Source organism: Ambystoma mexicanum, chromosome 1p (genome assembly GCF_040938575.1).
Source record: "Ambystoma mexicanum isolate Mex_15411 chromosome 1p, UKY_AmexF1_1, whole genome shotgun sequence".
NCBI lineage: Eukaryota > Metazoa > Chordata > Amphibia > Caudata > Ambystomatidae > Ambystoma > Ambystoma mexicanum.
In genome coordinates this window covers 1,281,721,636-1,281,744,446 of record NC_090921.1, presented here as the reverse complement: position 1 = coordinate 1,281,744,446, position 22,811 = coordinate 1,281,721,636, and the positions used below count along the sequence as shown (strand labels likewise).

General features: G+C 45.2%; 1 protein-coding gene across 3 annotated transcripts in view; it reads right to left on the bottom strand.

Moving 5' to 3' along the window:
- Positions 1-22,811, bottom strand: part of LOC138452908 (proline-rich AKT1 substrate 1-like) — a 40,537-nt gene that overhangs the window by 4,040 nt on the left and 13,686 nt on the right. For all 3 annotated transcript variants that reach the window (XM_069605255.1, XM_069605258.1, XM_069605257.1), the window contains exons 3-4: positions 8,060-8,140; positions 7,803-7,945 (exon numbers count right to left, since the gene is read on the bottom strand). In XM_069605255.1, coding sequence (XP_069461356.1) covers positions 7,803-7,945; positions 8,060-8,140 — 224 coding nt within the window. The remainder of the gene's footprint in view (positions 1-7,802; positions 7,946-8,059; positions 8,141-22,811) is intronic.

Sequence of the window (22,811 nt, the reverse complement as noted above, 5' to 3'; positions counted from 1 at the left end):
CGTGCAGCAGTAATCATCTCCTCCAGTACCAAAGACATGTAGGAGTGCTAGGCAAGAATTTCTTATTCAAATAATTAAAATCAGCCGCGCCTCTAGCTCGCCTGTTAACAATGCCACACATGGGGCCTGTACACTGTATGCCAAGCTCTGCCGTCATGTACTGGCTCATGGCAGTTCTGGCTATGTCCTTGATTCCCTAGATTATGCATATCTCGCTTTGCAACCTTACTTTCATCAGCCGATCTTCAGATTTATGTTGCATTTTCGAAACTTGTATTAATACATGTGGGCAGAACGGCAGCCCCCACTGCAGTTGCAATACCCTCCAAGTCTAAATGTTTGTGTTTTAGCCCCGGTTTGGCAATTTCTCAGGCGCTGCTGAGTTGGGGATGGCACGCAGTTGTTTACTTCAAGGGTGGGTATCTACACACTGCTAGTTTGTGCAGGGCAGTGAGGGAGGGGGTGAAGAAGTTGGGGTATGTTATATACAAAATGGCGGGAAAGTTTGGACCGGCTCTAAAGGGAGGCACTCTTATGCCACTGCAGCACACATGGCGTTTGTCAGAGACAGATCCTTTGCTAGGGATGTCCCGCGAGTTATCTATATGGCGATTAAAATGACGACCATTGAATGTTCGGGGGCTGACTAATTTCACGAAGCCTCGCAGGATCGCGGCTTATGCACAAAGACATAGGTTTAAGGTCCTCCTATTGCAGGAGACACACGCCCTGAAACACTTAGCATCAAACGTAGTACAGGCCTGGGGCCTCAGATACTATTCCCAATACTCCACCCAAGCTAGGGGAGTTCTGACCCTCATCCACAAGTCGGTAAACTTCATACTACACTTTCTAATCAACGGTACATGACAGTTCATCAAGAATAGATCTGTAACCATGTGGGTAGGGCTTTATATGTCAGGATCCTCGCTCACGCTATCTGACCACTTCCCTGTGCTCCTACAGATCCAATTCGGCAACACAATGTCGCCACGATCCGCCTGGCGCTTCTGCCGCCCTAGCTGACATTGTCTTTAAAGCTGAGATCCTAGCGGACATAACCACATTCTTTGAAAATAACAGAGCGTCTGACACACCTGAAGGGATCAGATGGGAGGCATTTAAGGTTTACATCAGAGGGATGTGCATCTCTAGGGAAGCCGGAGTCCTGAAATCTATAAGGCAAGCCCTAAAGATCTCTGAAACCAAGCTTAAAGCCCTAGAAGATGAGTACCTCTCCACACCGACCCCAGTAACCCTAGCTAAGATCAGAACAGGAACAGTTTGAGTCACATGCCCCGAGTGAGGTGCGATATTATGCTCACCCAGTTGCTGCCCGCAAATATGGGGAGGGAGACAGACTGGGTAGAACCCTGGCCAGGCTGGTGCGTGCAGAGGGTGGTAAGACCCAAATTGATAACATTATAGACAAAAAAGGGTTAAGGCACTGGTCGGACCAATCCATTCTAGATACATTCGCCAGCTTCTATGCCAATCTATATTGTCCCCAGCCTAAACACTCAGCCCAGGACTTGGCTGACCTGCTGGAAAGCATTCCTATGACCCTCATCTCCCAGGACACCAGGGAACGACTTGACACTCAGTTCACCTTGGATGAACTAGTCCAGGTGATTTCAAACCTTCCCAAAAACAAGGCTCCTGTCCCAGATGGGCTGAACTCTGAGTTCTATCGGGAGCACGTGGCCACACTAGCACCTGCTTTACACAGGGTCTGGGCCAAATCACTTTGATTAAACATCCTCCTCACCCCCCCTCCTTAAGAGAAGCCTTAATAACAGTCCTGCCCAAACCTGGGAACCCCCCCCCCCCCCACCTGGGAACCCCCCCAGACGAGTGCGGGTCCTACAGGCCCCTATCCCTTATTAATACCGACATGAAAATCTTTGCCAGGATAATTGCGAACAGGTTTCTCCCATTCATGCCCCATATGGTCCATGCTGACCAAAGTGGATTCGTCCCCGCTCGATCCACGGCACTTACATCCGCCGCCTACTTAACGTGATGTCCAGAATTGATCCCAATGCTGATGTAGTGGCGGTAACACTAGACGCCCAGAAAGCTTTAGATATGGTCTCATGGCAATACCTATGGGGCATGCTGGAGAAAATGGGAGTAGGGCCAAATATGATCTCCTACATAAAACTGCTATCCACGGGTCCACTAGCCAGGGTGCTTGTAAACTGTTCCCTCCTCCTTTCACGCTACACTGAGGTACTCATCAGGGATGTCCATTCTCCCCCATCCTTTTTGCGCTCGCTATCGAACCCATGGCTGATCATGTAAGAGGGCGTCACATCAATAAAGGCATTCGGTTAAAGGACATGCCGGAAATAGTCTCACTTTACGCGGATGACGTACTCTTGTACGTCAGAAACCCCTCCACATATCTAGACCCGCTCATCCGCGACATTACCAAAATAGGCACATACTCCGAGGCACATACTCCGGTTTCACCATCAACTATTCTAAATCAGATATCTTCCCCTTACTATAGCAACTCAACAACTGGCATGCGAGTACCCCCTACGCTGGTCCCCGGGTGGTATCAGGTATCTCGGGGTGCAAGTGTTGCTAACCAAATCTTCCTTACTAGCGGACAATTACGAGGCTATGGCACAGCTCGTCGTGTCCAAATTCTCCAAATGGCGCAATCTACCGCCATCCCTTGCGGGCAGACTCTCCCTAATAAAGATAGTGGTCCCCAAGCTACTTTACATCTTTGCTAACATACCAGTGTGGCCCGGGAAGCAATACTTTAAGAGGCTCCACTTGGAGTGGCCCAATTTCTCTGGCACTCTGGTTCGGTCCGTAAGAAGTGGCAACACATGACTTTACCCTATGATAAAGGGGGGGGGGGGGTTCCAACTGTACTGGAACACGGCACAGGCCCAACACACCCCCCCCCCCCCCGACTTCCAACTGTACTGGAACGCAGCACAGGCCCAACACGCCACCCATTGGTACACGTTCCAGAATCCGCCCCTGCATGTAAAACTTGAGAAACTGGCGGGGGTATCATGACCTTATTACTGCACCGCACTTTCCAAACGGACGCCCAGGCCGACCCGGTGGCCACCATGATCAGAGCTTGGAATAGCATCCTGCGCAAGAGCAACACCCATACTATAAGTGGCTTCCCATATGGCAATTTCCCAGACTTCCCGCCCCCCACACACACACACACGACCAACACCTCTTGCGACACTGGGAAAATCTGGGCTATCGAGCCCTAACTGACCTCTTCCCAGATGGTACGTTCGTTACCCCTCAAACATGGCGACCAGAACACTCAGGTGCTACAGTACTACAGCCTTAGAGTAGTGGTACAAGCTTTGTGCCCTCGTACCCAGACGAACCCCCAGACTCACCTGAACTCCAATATATAGCAAACTCTGCAAGCGGCAGGGGCAGAATATCCACTTTGTACAAAATGCAGCTGGAGAAAACAGTGGACACATCTCTCAAACCACGAGAAGCATGGGCTAGGGAGCTTGACACGGAAATAACTGATGAAATATGGAGCAAAATGTGCACACACACGCGCAGTCTCCCTTAGCGCCAGATTCCGCTGCATACAATTCAAACTCCTCAATAGGCTCGATTACACACCGTACAGAGTAGCGAAATTTACACACAGCCCGACTCACACATGCCCTAAATGCAAATCCAGCGAAGCAGATCACAAACACATGTTCTGGACCTGCACTGCGCTAAACACGTTCTGGGTGGCCGTGGCGGAGGTGCTCTCCGAAATGATTGGTTCCCCGGTGGATCTGGACCCACTAGACCTGTTTGGTATCTGGGTTGGAGAAAATGCAAGGAAAATGTCAAAATTCTTAAATGTAAGTGCCATTGTTGCCAAAAGATGTATATTGCAATGCTGGAAGCGCCATAACACCCCCCCCCCCACCTTCATGATGTGGCTGAAAGCCCTTACTTGGTACAAATGTGCGAAGAAGAATACATTGGATCCCTACCAATGTCATCAGGCCCCAAAACGTGATGTCAAAATTCTGTAGCTACCTGAACAATAGAGACGAAGTGGAATGGAGGTCTACCCCCCACCACCAACACAGCCCAACATACCATGTGAAGTTTGACTCTCCTTCCTTTCTTTTTGCGCCTCTCCAAGCCGTCCACCGACCCCAACCTGGGATGTCGGATATAGTCACGTTGTACTGTATTTGAATGATGTTATGTTGCTCGCTTATTGCTATGTAATCTGTACTGTGCCTGTCTCAACTTTCTGCCAATAAACAAAAGTTTAAAAAAAGTAAAATCGGGATGATACTTTTATTAAGGCTTCTATATCCTGTCTGACAAAAACCAGTATGTGTCAACTTTATATCTTTTTAAAAAGACTCATGCAATTCCAGCATAATTACAGTATTGATACTGTAAAACACTATCATCTCCATGCTTTAGAGTAAAGTTTAGTGTATCTGAATTTCATAGTGTCACTATAATTAATTTTGTTGGGAAAGATACATCATGTTTACTAGTGAACTTTTGAAAATGCACATGATACATGAGGAAATGCTTTTGATGGCATACCTAGTTATGCAACATGCAGGTTTCATACATCTTGCAACTGGTACGCAACCCATGACTGAACCCATACTCCTCACCCTGTTGCTTTATACCAGGCACTCTGAAAAGTTAGATGACCACAAATTTCAATATTCCACCTAGTTCTCTGCCTGCTATGCAATCCATTCTGCTTAGTCTTTCTTTCCTCTTACATAATGAATACACAAAGCAAACTAAATGCTTACGCCAAGTAGTGATCAATAGTAGCAATACCAAACACTGTAGTTAGACACTAGAGCTCGCTTTGCTTTATGACCATTATATATTACCATCTGCAGGAGACGGGTGGCCAAACTGTTTTCAGAGCCTTTTTTAAAATCATATTTACATGTGTCCATTCATGCAGCTAACCTTTTACATTTTACAGACACTCACCTATGGCTCGCAAAGTCTTTTCTCCCACTCAGTCGAGTAGATTTTATGAATGGCGTGTACCATTTACAAGATATGGTTGAAACTTTTATTTAACTCTTTGTTTGCAATAAATGCCAAATAAAAGGTTCACTATGCATGGCTGGCCTCTGGGTGGCAGCAATGTGCCAAACATTAAGTGGGTTTGTAGTGAATGCACCATTTTACAGAAATCACATTTTAAATTGGTTGTCCTCCGTTGCTATGGGTCAAGTGCATTTCTTTTAGGTTGAATAGGTAAACTAAGTTACCCGACCTGCAGGTCTAGCTGAAGTTTAAAGAATTTGCAAGGCCTGACTCCTCTCACTAATGTCTTATTTCAAACGGTACGCAAAACTGCTGTATTGTTGCTCATTTCACATCTTGGGTACAAGCAACTTCTGGTGACATTAATAGTACAAAATTGCTAATCAAATGGGTCTGTTTGCTAATCAAACACCTTTTGATTAGCAAACTCTGCTAATCAATTTTTGAAGACTTAATTTATGCCTTGGTGCGGTTGTTGCACGATAGCCGCTTCATAGCAGTAGGTGTGGTGCTGAGGAAATCAGTTGGATGTGTTCATTCTGGAGGGTGGACACAGACTGAGCGTTCTGGATGCGTTAGGCTTGAGGAGACACCTAAGCTAGCCAGAATGTGCTCAGCTAGCTGTGTTTTATTAGGCTGGTGTTTGTGGGGTCATGTTAGTATGAGAACAGCTAGGCCGAATGTGGCATAGCTATGTTCTAGTTGAATGATGGTTTATAGGAGAGAATAAGTGTTGTAGTGTGATATGGTGGTTTATCAGTGACGCACTTGCCGTCAGGCACGAGAGTAGGACAGGCAATGTACATAGCAGCATACTCCATCCGTTCCATTTAGTCTGTTTTAGTTACACTATTCTAGTCTATCTGTTCAAGCAACTCCCTTTGCTTTTTTTTCTAACAACCTAGGGTTTCTATTTATTGTGGCGATTTATTCCAAGTGTCGATTCTGTAAGGGAAGAGCCACGTTTTCAGTAGTTTGTGGAAAGACATGTAGTCTTCGGTGAGTCAAATGTGGGGTGGGAGTGAGTTCCACAGAGTGGGGGCCGAGAATGATGATCCTCCTAATCTGACTGAGTTGGGTGTTTGGCATCACTAGGAGGAGGGCAGAGCTGGATCTTACAGTGCATGGTAGGTATTGAGGTCCGATTTTATGTATTACTTGGGAGGAGATGCATAAGGTTTTGAAAGTCACCCGTTGTCCCACCGGGAGCCAGTTGAGAGTTCTGAGAGCTGTGATCGCTTGGGCCAAGTGCTAGAAGCAATTTGGCTTCAGCTTTTTGTGCTCTTTGTAGATGAATGAGGTGGTATGCTTGGACCCAGATTCACAAAACTAAATAACCAAACTCAAGATTACTGCTAGATATCAATTATGGCTTGAGAATTTAAATCTTCACCTTCGCCGAGTCAAATCAATGGAAAGGTTTTAGGACTGGCAATTGTAGGGGCTATGTAACCCTAGTTTACATTTTAGAACCAACTTAAAATGTTACCTGATCAGACGTCAAAGTACAGCAAACAAATTACAAAAAGCACTCAATATACAATTAGTAAAAGGAGATACCTGGACAGTCAGCTAACTTCTGCTGAAGTAATGTGCAATGTGATACCCTTGCAGAATGGGGCAGAGGCAAGGCCACATGCTGTAAGATTCACCTGGATAGTGGGTTGTCTCACCCGACTTAATCCCGTGTCTCTGGACTACTTGTAAAGCTGTAGGGCACTTAGTTCACAAGCCAGCAGCCCCTCACTCTGCAGACTGGATCACTTGCACCTACCCAAAACGTTACTTTACTTCCGGATCCATGAAATAAGGAGACTGTTCACCAAGAACATGACCTAGCAACTGTCCAAGCAGGAACAGCACCAGAACCAAGAAAATGCCTGGAATTATGTACTTCAATAGCAAGTAACCGATTCCATACAGTGCATTTTGATGATTGCGGTAGTGTAGTCCAAATCAGCAAATTGAAAACCCATCAATAAGCTTTTTTGTGCAGGTTAATGGCAGTTACCTTGCATAAACCAACCAAGCAAACACTGGTTTGAACATCCAACAGAAATTAAGACATCTGTCCAATTTTGAGTTTCCAAATCATTCCAGTCCTATGGAAAGGTTTGTAGACCCTTCAGCACAAGTGATGTCACCATACGGATCACTAGGCCCAACAAACTATGCAGCTTAAGGAAACTAAATTCAAATAAACTAACTCCGGCGTGATGCCCAAGTTATGCACACAAGGAGACTTGGTGAAACCAGGTGTTTGATATGGAAGGTAAAGCTTCAGGACTAATATCAGGCTGTATCATTTTTCCACCCATGTTGCACCTCTCGCAATCAGGTGGATCACCAATTTGAAGCTCGACCACACCAGTACACTGCCCGTGCAACAGCAACTGGAGCCACCCTCCCTGGATATTAGGTCACACTTGGACCTGAGGTCACCCACTGAACACTAATCCTCAGGCCTTTATGGTCTTAAAAGTGAGGAAAACAGCCCCCTCTGCCAAACTCTTGACCCTCCCAAATGAAGGCCACACAGATCCTGCCCTCCAGTGGCATGCCCACCCACTAGCTTCTGTGATGAACATAAACCCAGCCAAGACAGTAGGAGACTCCTCACCCCTCTTAAGGGTGGTCGACCACCCTTGCCCACCATGGTCACCCTCTCCTACACCCACCAAATCAGCTCCTTAAACGACTGCAAGGTGACAGAAGCATAACAAAGGCCAATGCCATCACCTGGGAACACTCACCTTCCCACTCTCATCATCTGATGATTTGTTGTGACTGTTCTCATTAAAGGCCCAAAATGGCACAGACAACGGCAGGGACTTCGCATACTGCTGGTATGCAGGCTGTGGTGGATTACCAGGGACCTCCTCATTCACGCTTCCATCTGAAAGGTGATAAAGACTCCATAACAGTAGCAGCTAGGGCTTGCAATGGGCAACACAAACTAGCAGCTTCCATGGATACAAAGCAAGATATCCTCCCCACCCTTTAGACTTACCATCCGTGCTTTCCTCTTGATCAGACTCAAAAAAGGACTCGCATTCTTGAATAGTGGCATCTTCATCCATCATAAACATCACTAGAAAAGAAAGGCTATGGTCAGAAAAAGTCAAACGAAGCAAACAATGTAGCCAAGATGCAGGCACCATGGCCAGGATGTTATGCACAAGGCATCCTGAATAGGTTTGCTTGTGCTCAAAATGAAAACAATTGCTACAAAAAGGACCTGACGTACTTCCAACATCTCCTGTGTGAGGGCAGAATCATCAAGTGATCGTGATACCAAATAAATAGAGCAAGCGTGGGTACATGCGTTTAGACTACTCTGTTCATCCAGACACTTCCTACTACAATATAGTAGAAGCCTTGAAAAATTGTTCTTTGCAAACATTGCATTGCCACCACGTACAAGAAAGCTGCATGCGTCCAGCAACTGCAATAAACGTGTTGTGCCAAAATCTGGAGTTAGCAAAGGGATGAGGCAATAGCCAGAATAAGGATAAGGCTGCAGTATTCAAAAGGCACATCAGCTTGCAGGACCACTCGCATTTCCCATTAAAAGCAGCATTTTGATCAATGGTACAAATCTGTACTAGTGTCTAAAACATCATTAATCTAAAATAATTTCTCAAATCAATACAGTTGAGCAAGGGCCGACTGAAAAATGGTGACTCGTCCTTCAAATTTCAAACATCTCTTCATCTTTCCAAGTTTGAGCGTCTTGTTTATGCTGAAGTTTTTTTTTTATATCTGATAACTATTCTTCCTTGTGTTCAATCTGGTTTCCACCTTCATTCTACTGAAACTGCTCTGTCTGACTCGCCATTACCTGCATGCTAATCGAAGCATTAATTAATCTTATTGTTATCAGCTGCATGCGACACTGGACCAAGCTTTACATCTGGCTGCTCTACTGGTCTCCATGGATAGGTTTCGTTCTCATCTGTCTAACTGCACTTGTATCGTGTGCTTCCAGATGCGACACTATCCTCTTTACATGGTGTTCCTCAAGGTTCTGTTTTATAGCCTCTATACCTCCCCTCTTGCTTCCCATTTCTTCTTTTGGGATCTCATTTCTATGCTGATGCCCAGCTTTTTGATGCTCTCCTCTTTTACACCCTATATCAAGGATCTTAGCCATCAAATCCTGGATGACAGTGCAATTCATGACCAAAAAATTATCCTAGACAAATCTTTTCCAGCCATTACTATCCCTCCTGCTTCCATCTTTCCATTACTGTTCATAACCTTGGTCTTCGATTCTTCTGCTCTGTCCCCCCCAAAAAACATTTTCAATATTGATAAAGGCCCTATTATATTTGAGGAAACTAAACTATTGCTCTCATTTTTATGGCTTTTATTGAAGTCCTCTATTGCGTGGCTCCTCTAAATCTATTTTTTACTTCTGGTTGGTTATGCTTGCTTTCACCTTATGCCATTCTCCCTTCCTTACTTGGCTGCGTATCCTTCATTCTAGTCTCAAATTCAATTCTTTATGATTTCTAAATCCCTTTATGGTCTTGCTCTTCTGTATCGCTCATTTCTAGTCTTTTATCTTCCCTGTGCTCATTTGTCCCCCCCCCCCCCAACCCTGTGCTCAAGTTTCATTTTCATTCTTTTTCTCCAGTGGCTCATTTGCATTGGAGAACACCCTTCCTTTCTCTCCACACGGTTACTTCTATCTTTCGCTCTGTCCTTAAGGATCTTCTCCAGTCCTACTTTGATTTCTTGCCTTTTCAATTTTCTGTACTGCAAGTGATTTTGTACAGCACTTTAAAAAACTTGATCATGCCATTCTTCCCCAGGAACAGCTTGGTCAAGTATGGATTACTTGAAACTTGAAACATGTATAAAGCAATGTGGCCCTAGAGCACAAGGAAAGAAGAATTCCCGTCAAACGTTCTGAAATTATCCCATTTTTGGACCTGTAGGCTCTACAGAGATAAGATGCAGACAGTATTGACAGCTAAACATTACTCTACGTGTGCAGGTGGTGCCACTTAATTCAAGGGGTGCAGTAGGCATTAGGGTGTTGTGACAGAAAGCGTACCCTTCCAGCAGCAGGGATTAGTCTACAAGTCAGATGTAACTCTTTGCTCAGTCTACCATGAGCCTTTGGTCTGGCTGGGAAGTGGCAATCAAGCTTAGAAGCCAGTTCAGGACCGGACACCTTCCATGGAGGAACTTTGACAGATGCATTCCCATGACCATTCAAGAGATGCCATCTGTAGACTTAGTTCGTCAATGCCCAGTCAACGTTTTCACTTTTGAAGGACAGCATATGTAAACAGCAGAAGATTCCATGTAGATTCCAAATCCCCATGCAAAACTAATCCATGTGTATTCCATGACATGGGGACATTCAAGGACTTACTAATTTGGTTTAGGTAGCCTGCATCCCTAGACCGTGTCGGGGGTTCCCAATCTGCCTTACGCAGATCAGTGCAGCTACATATTTCAGATTTTAAAGATTAAGAAACCCTGTCAGGTAACCACAGGCAATGCTTCAATTCTAAATGCTTGACCAATAAACTGACGCACAGGACAAAACACCATACGTATGGTTGTCATAGCTCGATTATGTGCCAACATTTCAGCAGGTGGCATTTACTAAGTCAAGGTGTTGCGTCAGTTGTAACAGCATCACCATATCAAGGTCTGAAAGAACCGCTCTGGTATCTGAAAGACCCTTGTGTCTGGAAAATAGTGCTGTGGTAACATATGGTTACTAGCTAGTGTAAGCAGGGGTCTAGCGTGTAACCTGAACTGTTACTACAAACAGGTCACCAATAGTTAGGACATGCAATTCCCAAATATTTTGGGATTAGCAGTCACTGTCTGCAGATGTATGACCCAGTTTACCAAATATATAAATGAAGAATGCACATTGGCCATGCACATTGGCCATGGAGGTTTTCCGAGAAACATTTTAGAAAAGGCTCCGACTACATCCAGACACTAGCCTTCCGACTCTGGCAGGTTCTAGAACAGAAGCAGTTGCTCTGATCCAACACCAGTTTCCACTTCTAGTTTATTTAACGGAAACAGCGTTGCTGGTCCTGGGGAGCCATAGCACCATAAAACCCAGTCTTGCAGAGTCACTGTGGGCCTAGATTGCCAGGCGAGTAGCCATGCGAATGCAAAGCATTCATGGCCAGTATTGGGTTAGCTGCCCGACCCACCAACTTGCCACACTGCCCCCCTTACAACAACCATGCTCCAATCAATATTACCAAGCACATTCCTCTGGAGTGCCTACAACCAAAACACTACAACAGGTTGCTCAGCAAACATACAAGTGCAAGCAGTCAGAACCAGTCACCAGCATCCTGGACCTTCACAGCAACAGCCGGGTGGGTAGTCCACAGAATTAGCTCTTGGTGAACTCCAGAAATGAGCATCTGGTGCAAAACAAAAACAGCACCTTTGAATGTGGAACTACGAAGTAATGACAGAAGCCCTCAGGAGCCACCCAGCCTGCCTGCTCTGGGGTTGGGTCCTGGCTGCCCCTCAAACAGGCCAGGTCTATCTGCTACAGCGGCAGAACGGGGAGCTCCCAGAAACGAAGGAGTAAGCATGGAGTCATGAGCAGCCTCACTGCAATACATGCAGCCTCTCGCCAAATTCCTCCAGCAGCCCAGTGTTATCAACTGTTCCGTAACAACCAAAAAGCTAAATGACCTTTACATCTAGAAGCTTCAGATGGCAAACATTTTGAAAAGAAAGCAATCCTGATCAGTCAGTGCCCAACTCACTCACTGCAGCTCCATTTTCTACTACTCTACAGAAATCACTCATCTTGAAAATCTTCCAAAGTGAAGGCCATGGAGAGGCCCAAGTTCTATGAGATCAAGTGTGAGGCCACCCGCTGCGCAACCAACGGCCTGTGTAAATGGAGCCTTCCAAGGTGTTACTCCAGGATCATGGTCACGAGTGTCTGGTTGGCAATCGATCTGGATCAAGCCAGGACTATATCTTAAAGGAGTTGCAGTCCCTCACGTGTACATCATAAAGAGCAACCCTTCTTGGTTCCGCTCCTTACCCCTTTACATTGGAACTCCCTGCCTCTTTCTATCCGCTCCATCCCTACCTATACTTCCTTCAGTTCCTCCTTGAAATCACTCTTCATTCCCCTCCCTGACACCCTCTTCCCTTTTTAACCCCTTCTCTCCCTCTAGTACCCCATCTTAGTGCTATTAATCTTCCCCCTTCTTTCCCATGTCCTCTCTTCCTACTACTCACTTTACCCCCTACTCTCACCCTCATCCTTCCTTCCCCATCCCCCCTCCTACTCGTATGCAAATTGGTACCACATACTGTTTGATTCTGTATATTGTTTGCTTCTACTGTTCCATGTTTGATGTATTCTTGTTAAACTGTAAAGCGCCTTGGATTAAGGCGCTATATAAATAGAAACCCCATCATATCCCTGGTTTTTCTGGTGGACAACGTTCCATCCCAAAACAGTTTCTGCACACCTGATGCAAACAAGAGTAGGTGTGGCACCAATGCTTCAGGTGCGGTAGCAACTTACTATGCATAAACTTATCTGGCATGAGGTCGAGCCACCACCTCTGCAAGAATCACCACCAAGTCTGTCAGAAAGACAAACAGCAGCTAGGTACAGCAGCTAGGTTCCAAGAACCCCATGTAACTTCAATGCTGAGGACTAAAAAGACCAATGATTAGGAGTGTTGTCAAGCGGGACACCCAAAAGTCAAAGTTGCAGGCAAGGAACTGATGGCAGAATCTGGTCAGGATTAGGAATAACCTACATCTTTTCAAGGTAGTGCGGGTGTGTTGAGGTGGAATTAAAGAGGTTGGGTGTCTTGTATCAGAATCATTACCAACCACTTACTTGTACATCTACCTGTAGTCATGGCAAGCTCACTACAAGCAGCTCAGCACAACTGGCAGTACCCCTTGTGTTCAGCTATTGGGCAGCATTCCAAATCACCCTGCACCAAGGAGCAGCTCACAAAAGCTCAAACTAAAAACACTCCAGATACTCGGTACTGGGCAGCAGTCCTTGCTGAGCAACATAACCGGGCAATTTCGAAAGTATTCTCAACACCATTGGTAAACAGACAGGCTTACACCATTAGTGTAGCCAGAAACAATTCTGGGTAAACCATGTTCCCCCAAGGGGCTGTTCTGCTTACATGACACATTGTAAAGGCACATGTGCAGGCCAGACATCGAAATATTCAAATTCAAGGAATGGCTGGCACCCACAGTATTGGCATGCACAGCCAGAATGGCCACATGGAGGACTTCCCTTCAGAAGATCACCAAGATGGTCAGTCATAACACCATTTTATTCTCATCAGGTGAAACTAAAGCAATCAAAGCCTCTGCCATCCTTTTTAAGGCTCTAGTTTCCATAGAATGGCATTCAGTTTCACATCAACCAATTTCCTAATGGATGGACGCTGAAGGCATAAGTTACAAATTTCCAGGTCACTATGGCCAAGCAGATGGGCTTTTAACAGTACATGGAATGGGGGAGTGCAAACAGTATGCAGAATTAGATTACCCAAGTCATTATCAGTGGTCTGCATTCATCCTCAACTGGATCTCCAAGGCAATCTAGGGTTGCAGCCCAGACTGGCAAGAACATCTCTTCTCCTTCCTATGGCAGATTTTAGGCCAAATTTACCAAGAGCTGGCAAGCCCATGTGCAGTAGAATGAAGGGAGGCTTGGCTAGTGAGACTCTTGGCGAGTAAGAACTCATATGTAAATGTTAGGTAGCGAGTGACCATTGCTGGCGATTAGTTTGCTAAAGAAAGGGGGTGGGAGGAGGGCACCAGTCAGGCTTACCAGATTCAGCCCAACTGTAAAATTACAAATACAAGGTTTCATAAATCTGATTTGCCATGGCCTGCATGCCTCAGTCTGAGAAAGCAGTTGGACATTGCATTGATTGCCCTTGATCAAAGACTGGCGCTAAAGGTAGCCAACAAGGATGCATGTTCCAGTGCTGCAATTTGTGTAGATTTGCCAACCTTATGAACAACTCACCAACCAAAAAGTTGACCTCTGTTCAGCAAAGGGCTTATTTACTTCCCAATGTGAAAGACAGGCTCTTTAACATTGTACATCAGGGTCAAAAGCATCGCCATCAGGATCATTTGCAGGGACTATAGTAGCTAGTGGTTGATGGCAGACAACCCTTTCCACTGCAGTGTCCTGCCTGCTTCACGGCAGGCGGTTGCTGGAGACAAACTTCATCTGGGTTCCCATCCTTGCTGGCCCCTGGTGAAAGCTGGCCCGCGACCTAGTGGGTCCTTTCAGGCAACAGCTCCTAGTGGGAGGGTTTACAATGGCCCTCAGGTCACTAATGGCCAAAACAGAAAGGTTTTCTGCCCCAGCAGTGCCAAACTTTCTACAGAAGCTTTAGAAGGGAGTGGACCAAAGGCAGAGCACATTAGTGCACAAGATCTTGAAGCCCCTCTACCGAGAACAAACACTGCCAAATAACCTGTTGTGTGACAGTGCCCACTCGTGAGGATCTACAACCACGTTTTAGTTCACTGTACCTTTCATGGAGGAGAAATATCTATTTGCATATAAATCCTCCCATCCACAAGGGGCAATCCAGCACCGAAATGCTAGGCAAATCTCTAAACAGGAGTACCATCAGCAACCACAGACACGTTGTCAGCCTAGTTGAGCCTCGTGAGGTGAAACAGCTTCTCCAAGACAGTGAGCAAGGAGTTCATGTCTGTGTTAAGGTAAAAAACAAGACCCTTAGTGAACATTTTAGGTACTTGGGGTTTCACTCCAAGTTAACCAGAATAATCCAGATGCGGACTTTAGCGGGGCACAGTATCACCTCACTGATGAGGCCTAGGCTGAAATAGGTATCTGGGGTTGCTGATGGTACTCTTGTACCGAGAAGATTTGCCTAGCATTTCGGTGCTGGACTGCCCTTGTGGGTGGGAGAAAGACTGATATGCAAAAGGATATTTCTATACTGTGGAGGGTGCAGTGAGCTAAAACGTGGTTGTAGACCCTCCCGAGTGGTAGAAATTCCATAGAACAGGGTATTTGACCCATGTAGGTTCTCAGAGTGGCTCCCACACCTTTGTAACAGATACGTGCAGCTCACTTCAGGTGACCCAGTTCCTAGGATGTTAAGCAGGCAGTCACTTTCCTCTACCAATACCCCCTCCCCTTAACCAACCAAGATTTAACAGTTTCCAAGACTCACCCAGGCTGTCATCTAAAGTAACTGATGTTCAGGGTACATTAGGTGGCATGTTACATCCCGTTCCACAATGGTGGGTTCCCTTTGAGGGATAAACACCCTTGTCTTCCACCCCCCATACTGACTGCAGATCCCTGAAGAGGTGCAGGGTGTACACATCAAGCTATAAGCCAGTCCGGAATACCAGAAGTCATATTCCATCTTTTGGTTACCAGACATTTGATCGAAAAAAATTGGTCGAACCAATTTGGTCGATTTTTTTTTTGGGGGGTCCCTCCACCAACCCCCTTTTTTTCTAAAAAACCCTTTTTTAAAAACGAAAACCCAAATATATATATATAAAAAAATAAAAAATTCAACCATTTGGTTTTTGACCAAATTGCGTCGACCAAATGTCTGGACACCCCATCTTTTCAAAGCTAAGGAAGTTGGGCCATAACATTGCCAGGTCTGGTCCACTTTGAAGAGTCCAGATTCAGGGGGCCAAGTCTGGAACAGCTAGAGTTGTCAGGTTTCAAAAGTCTAGCTGCACTATAGGTGCTCAAGTGTGGGGCTAGCCTAATGTCCCACATCTTCTGAACTGGACATGGATCATTACTCTGGCTTCACAAACTGGGAGTGTGTTCATACCCAATCACTGGAGAGTTTCACCATTCTCTTCAGCCATAACTTCCTGTGGAAGCAGCTCTGTCTGTGGCAATTCTAGGGGTTTCCTGGAATTCCAGCTGGGTACAGTGATTTGTCATTTCTATTGGCTCCCTTCACCGTCACATGTTCTCCCTATTGCATGCCACGTTTGTGGTGTGTTACAGCGTAGTTTGCCATTAGGGAACTTTAGTAGGTTTGGTAGAGTTCAGTATGATGTACATTTCTTGTCTTATTTAATGGTTTAAAGCATGGACTAGCTTGAGAGGCCTGTACAGAGTGGGTAACTGGCATTGGGCCGGCATATTTTAACAGTAAAGCAGTATTGCAAGTAGGGTCTGCGAGTCTACTTGGATTAGTCCTTGGTCAGGTATTGAAAAAGCTATGTTGACAGTTTGCTTGATGTGCCAAGTTAAAAAGAGTGCCATTTTCTGTCACTTGCCTGCTGCAACGCTTGCATGCACCAGAACTTCCAGTGTGTCCCTTTCCCTTACTGTCCAAAACAGGTCAGCAACTCTTAAAGTTGTTTTTGATCAACTTGAAGAATTCGAAACATTCGAAAGTAAGAGAAGGACTGAGCAGGTATGATAGTGGCAGACCCATTCAGGGAAGATCAGGGCTACTCTATCCCAGACTGGTTAGCCATGGGCTTAGAGAGGATAGTGTAGCCCTCAAAGAGGAGTTCAAATGTAGTGATGGAGCAAACCGTGAACCACGTCCCCGTGAGGCTGTCAAGGTCGAAGTAGTCAAGGAGGAGGCAGATGTCAGATGAGTTTAATGGCAGAGCGAGAATTGAGGTAGCCAAGTGGAGCTGGTTGCCACCTTTGAAGGTCTTCTGAGGGAGGGGTACAGGAATGTGGTATGCCAGTCGGTGGCAAAGGGGTCAGAGGTGTGACAAGGGAGGAAGTTGAGACAGATGAAGCCTATGGAGGAGGTTGGGCTGAGTGCCCAGGACCATGACAGTGCCATTCTGGTAGACAATGCCACGAGGATGGGAAATACACCAAAAGTACTTCCCAGCGGCTCCACCATTAACATGGGAAGGAGAAAGGGGAAGGATTACATTTGGATTACAAAGAGTGTCAGTGAGAGTCTGCATGGAAGAAGCATCGACAGCAATGGGCAGCAGGCCTAAATTGGGTATAAAGTGTAGGCTTTAATGGAGCACTGTATAGACCAACAAATTGCAACCATTTACAAAGCAGCGAGCAATAAATATTTTATACTGTCCTTAAATATTTTACCCCGTCCTTGTACTATCCAGTCTATGCTATGCAACATGAACAGGAATAGTTGAGAGTCGGGAACTATTTATCCCCTACTCCTAGGCCAGCAGAGGCGGATTACCAAGAGCCATGAAGAGCTACATTTGGCTCCAGATGCAAACTGGTGCCATACAAACATGCCCACATATACAGAACCAGGAAACATTAAGAAATTGAAAATAGAAGTTATTCACATTAAGTTAGATTTGCAGCACACTACCAGCTTCTGGTTCTCTATGGAAAGCTCCTGCCTACCAGGTAATGGTTAATACCTAGAAGCTAGTTGTAGCTCCTGCCATCTAAATTTCAACCCTTGTAACTTGCTGCAAAGGTTTGCCTTGCGCTCACAGGTATACCGCTTCCGAGACAGTTTGAAGAAATCTTAGCTGCCCAGTAAAGTAGATCACTGACAATTCAGCATCTTCGACCGCTCACATTGACCATTAGCCACTTGTCCATTGTACTGTTGATTGAAGTCAATAGAACTTTGGCACTAGCACAAGGGTTAACGCCTTGAGAGATCGGCTGAACTAGACACCATGGGCACTTCATCCAGCAATGAAGAGCAAGTCACCTGACCCACAGTTACCCATCAAAAAATATGTATGATGTTCGATGAGAGATTTGTCAAAGAAACTAGATTGTTAAAATAACATGCCATCCACGGACCAGTCCTTCCCAGACAATCCAAATCCAAGACCTACCCATGCCACAGTGGGATTTTCCATGAAGCTTTCTCCCTTGGAAACAACTTGTGAGTAGGGGAGAAATGCTATAGAAGAAGAAAAAAAATATATCTAAAGAGGGAGAACATAAGTTATGAGTCAGACAAATGCAGGAAATTATAAGATCAGCCTAGTGCAGCTTTGTACATGTACCACTGGACAAAGTGAAAACCTTCCTGGATATGCTAGAAGAATCTGAGCATGTCAAGTGAGCTATCTTTAAAGTGGTTCATATGCAAACAGTGCCACTCCGACAGCAACTTTAAGCTGCAGTTCAAGGAGTATAGTGGTTCATAGTGCAGAAGGTCATAGCAAATACAAATTAGCACAATTGACCAATGATCTACAGTAGCCAGGGACAAAACAAACCTGAACAGGAAGGACAGTTAAAAGAGTAAACAAGGGGAGTCACAGTCCAAGTCCATCAATGTCAGAAGCCAAATGTGGGCAAGTAATGCTTCGAGCCAAAATATAGTGCTGGTGCGCAGTGCATTCGGGTTCGCTCTGAGCCACAATGTAGATTTGCTCCATGCCTTAGTGAAAGCTGCACTGCCGTACAGATTAAGCATTTTACTTAATATGTTTCAACGTTATTCGTTATATTGGTTTGCATTGCTCAAAGGATATGGTGCGTGAAAAGACCGAGATCTGCAGGTGCAGGCTAGTACCCAATAAGGCTGCCATGGACACGGTCAGTTGAGGACGAGTTAGAGGCGTTTTCTTTGCCCTTTTAAGGGAAGAGCTCTGCTCCTTGGTTACTGGAACTACCAAGAGGTGTGAGCATTGATGGATACTGGGGCAGAGGCCTCTGATTCATGGAAATCTGGTGGACACTCCACCATTACGGGAGTAGTGGGGCAAGGAAACCCCACCAGTACAAATAGGAGTGAAGATGAAAATAGGCAATTTCATAAGGCAGAAATACCAAGGGTTAATTGTCCGAATACCTGAATACATCATGGGGTTTGACATTCTGGAAGGGTTGACAGGCACTAGAGGTAGAACATATCAGTTTTGAGTGAGTGCATCGACTTGTACACCAGTCCATTTACTACGCTATTACTTTGAGAATGTACAAAAGTTTGAGGGAACCTGGTATGCAGTGGTAAACTTAACCAAGACATTTTTCTGTGCCAATTGCCGAGTGCCAAGAGCAGTTTGCATTTTCTTGGAAGGGGCGTCAGTACACCTTCACAAAATTACCTATGGGGTACATACATAGCCCAACCAACTGTCACAAGCTGGTGGCAGAATACTAAGACAAGATACCATGTAAATCCAACATACATAACTCAGTACATTGATGTTATTTTGATTCAGGGGATAGATAAGCTAAGTGTGCAGTTAGAAGTCATCATTGAACGGTTGAGAAGGGTGAGAGATTAACCTGAACAAAATTCAAGGGCCAGCCGAATACCAATACAGTGGTATTCTAAGGAATTTAGTGGCATTGAGAGAAGGTGCTGAAAGCACAACAGGAAGTTCACCACTCCGATGAACACAACACAAGCTCAGCAGCTCATAGGTATGGCCATTTAGGATCTGGAAACAGCACATCCCATCTAGGGCAGATACTGCCCTCACCTCCCCATTACCCCCATTATAAAGTGACACAAGAAATTTCAGTGTGTGCGGCATTCGAGTTGGCAAAACAGTGCACCAGGTGCTAAATTTGTAGCAATTGAAGGAAGGCAAAGTAGAGTCAAATGGGTCTGCACAAGACATTTATGCTAACTGGAGTGTGGCAGAAACAGGACAGAAAACTTGTTACATTGGGATTCTGGATTCTTAAGTTGCCCAGGGCTGGTAACAAATACACTCCATTTGAGAGGCAGGTACTGGCATGCTATTGGGCTCTTTCTGATACTCCGCAAATTTGATCAGGCCCAAAATCCAGATTATGCCATGGGCGTCGAGCTCTGAAGACAGAATAGGACACGGTCAAGAAGCCAGTATAATCAAGTGGAAATGGTACATTCAAGACATGGCTAAATCAGGAAAGGGTGGCGTTGCGTAACTACATGACGAATTGGCCCACAGATTACATACCACAGGAAAGGACTGAAATATGTGAGTCTCCCAAGAAATGGGAAGTACCTTGTGGAGATCTGACAGAGCGGACAACAGCATGCCTGGTTTATGGATAGCTCGGCTCGCTATGCGGGAACTGAGCGATATTGGAAAGCTGCGTCAAACAATCCCAGAAACAAGATGGACTACATCAGGGAAAGTAACGAGCAGTCAGTTTGAAGAACTATGCAGTTTACGAAGCTTTGAAACAAGAGACCACTGGTCAATGTCATTTGTACACAGATTCATGGTCGATGGTGAATGGGTTGGCGGTGTGGCTGCCAACATAGCAAAAGAATGGATGGAAAATTCACGCAAAAGAGTTGTGGGTAAAAGAACTGACAAGATATTGTGGAAATGCTCACAAAGGGAAGTCACTATCATGTAGCTGCATATTGTGCCTCAGACTCATTAAAATGTTGGTTTTATTCAGTTTCATCTGTGGACGCAAAGGCGCAGTGCGATATGGAGGGTCTAGCTAAGCGGGCGCACTAGAAATGTGGGCACCTTGGAGAAAAAGCTACTCAGGTGGGCACAAGCTCAAGGGATCAGTAGCCCTTCAGAGGTAGTGAAAACAATTTTGCAATGTCCAGTGTGTCAACCCCAATAGCATAGACCCATCCCTCAGATTGTCCAGAGCAAGTTGCAAAGAGGAAAGTTACCAGTCAATTTTGGCAGATTGATGATATTGGTCCTATGCCAATCAGCAAAATCTGTTAATATGCACGAACCATTGTGGATACATACTCTGGATATTTGATGATATTGATGTGTAAACATGCTACACAACTGAACACCATTAAGTTGTGAAATCAGATTATGCTGTATTATGGTGTACCCTTGCAAATTCAGAGTGACAACGGCTGACACTTTAAATGCATGTAGATTGAGGGATTTGGTAAGGAAAAGAGCATTGAGTGGGTATACCACATCACTTAACAGCCAGAAGCATTGGGTTTGATTGAGAGAATGAAGTTTAAAGAGCAGCTGTGCAAATCAGGCAATGGCAGTTTAGTAGGCTGGCATGAGCCAGTGTTTGATGCAGCACAGGTGTTGAATAATAGACCAGTGAATAACCACAAGACCACACTGCTGTGATTAATGACCCCTGCTTCACAGATTCAACCCAACATGTACTGAAAAATTAAACTGGGTGCTTTAGCTCCCTACTGAGCAATCCCAGAATCAGCAGGGGTAGACTATTCATGAGATCAGGTTAGAACCAAGTGGGATAATGGTGATTTAAACAGGATTGGAGTACAGATTCCACCAGAACATATGGGACGGATTGCCCCTAAATCTTGGATTCGCACTGAAAGGCATTAATTTGCTAGGAGGGGGCATAGAGGCAGACTACCAAGGAGAAATCCAGTAATTCAGTGGAGACCAAGTGTTACAGATACCTAAGAGATTGAGTAGCCCAATTGATTATACAAGTTGTTGATTGTCAGAAAGGAGTAAGGCCTCCCCTGGCCCCCACAACTACTCGTGGGGTTTGTGGTTTCAGCTCTTTAGACAGCATGGTACCGGGTGCAAAAGTGTGGGTCAAAAGACCAAGTGGCCCACGAGTACCCGCAGAGGTCATTGCATCTGGCAAGGACTAAGTAGTCTTAGTAATGGAGCCTGGCAAGGAGAGATGTGCCCACAGACAAATGTTACAAGAGAGTGATCATCAACACCAACCTATTTTCTGGGTTTGCTTTGTAGAGCCCGTGTCTGGCTTGTGTAATTGTGGGACTAACTAGACTGTTCGGAAGAATCCAAAAGCATGCTGCAACAACTTGCGAAATGTCACATCTGTGCCAGTTATCCATGGGAGACTGGCTGATTTTGGACATTTCTCATCAGATGCCAAAAACCCAGCCACGCGGAAGAACGGGATTTGTGGAATGCAAAAGTCACGTTAATTCAAATACAGACTACATGGATGTCAGCTGTGCAAGAGATGTCCTTAGGGTGGCAGAATTATTCGCTGATGAATGCCCAAATGGAGAACAATCTCACATTTCTGCCTGGCATGCATCAGCATGGACTACCTGTAGCAATGCCAATGCCAGCTCCGATCATGAGGCACATTTGGGGTCATGCATTATGATTCTTCAGTACAGGATTCCGATGTACGCAGTCATTTGTAGTTTACGAGTATTGAAAGTTTTGCCAAGAAAGCATTGCAAAAGGAGAAAACCAACAAATGAAGGCAATGTTAGCTATTGTATGACCTGTGAGCCGAAAGAAATTGCCAAATGCCAACAGATGAACTAAACTGTCAGAGGAAGTTGTGTGCACAGGTTCCAAGCACATGTACCAATGTACAAAATACTATGACCTGTAACTACAAAGTGGTAGCTGCCAGTCATCTGAATCATGTGAAATTTCGAACAGGATTGCTTTTTTTCGTGGTGCAATATCACATACACGTACATTCCAGCTAACTGCTGGAGGTCCATGTGCCTCAACATGATTAGGAATAATGAGGTTTTCTTTACACCCAGCAGTATATTGAAACAAAAGATCAACCTTTGAATCTGTAGGGCTATCCCCAACTTGCAATTCACATGTGCATTTGTTAGAGGCCAAGGTTAGTGCTGGCCTATTAAGTATGGGTTTAGCTGCTGGGGCTATTCATCTTTAATCAAGTTAGCATGTTTAGTAGTGAAAGGACTCCCATAACACCTCAAGCGTTAGAGTTGCTTCTTGATAGCAAAATTAGAAAAGCAGCTTTGCAAAATCGAGCTGCCATTGACTGTTGCTGAAACATAACCTGGGTTAAGGTATGTGTTAATTTGAGTGATCATTCACAATCCATTGAAAGCCATTTTCAAAAATGGGAATTG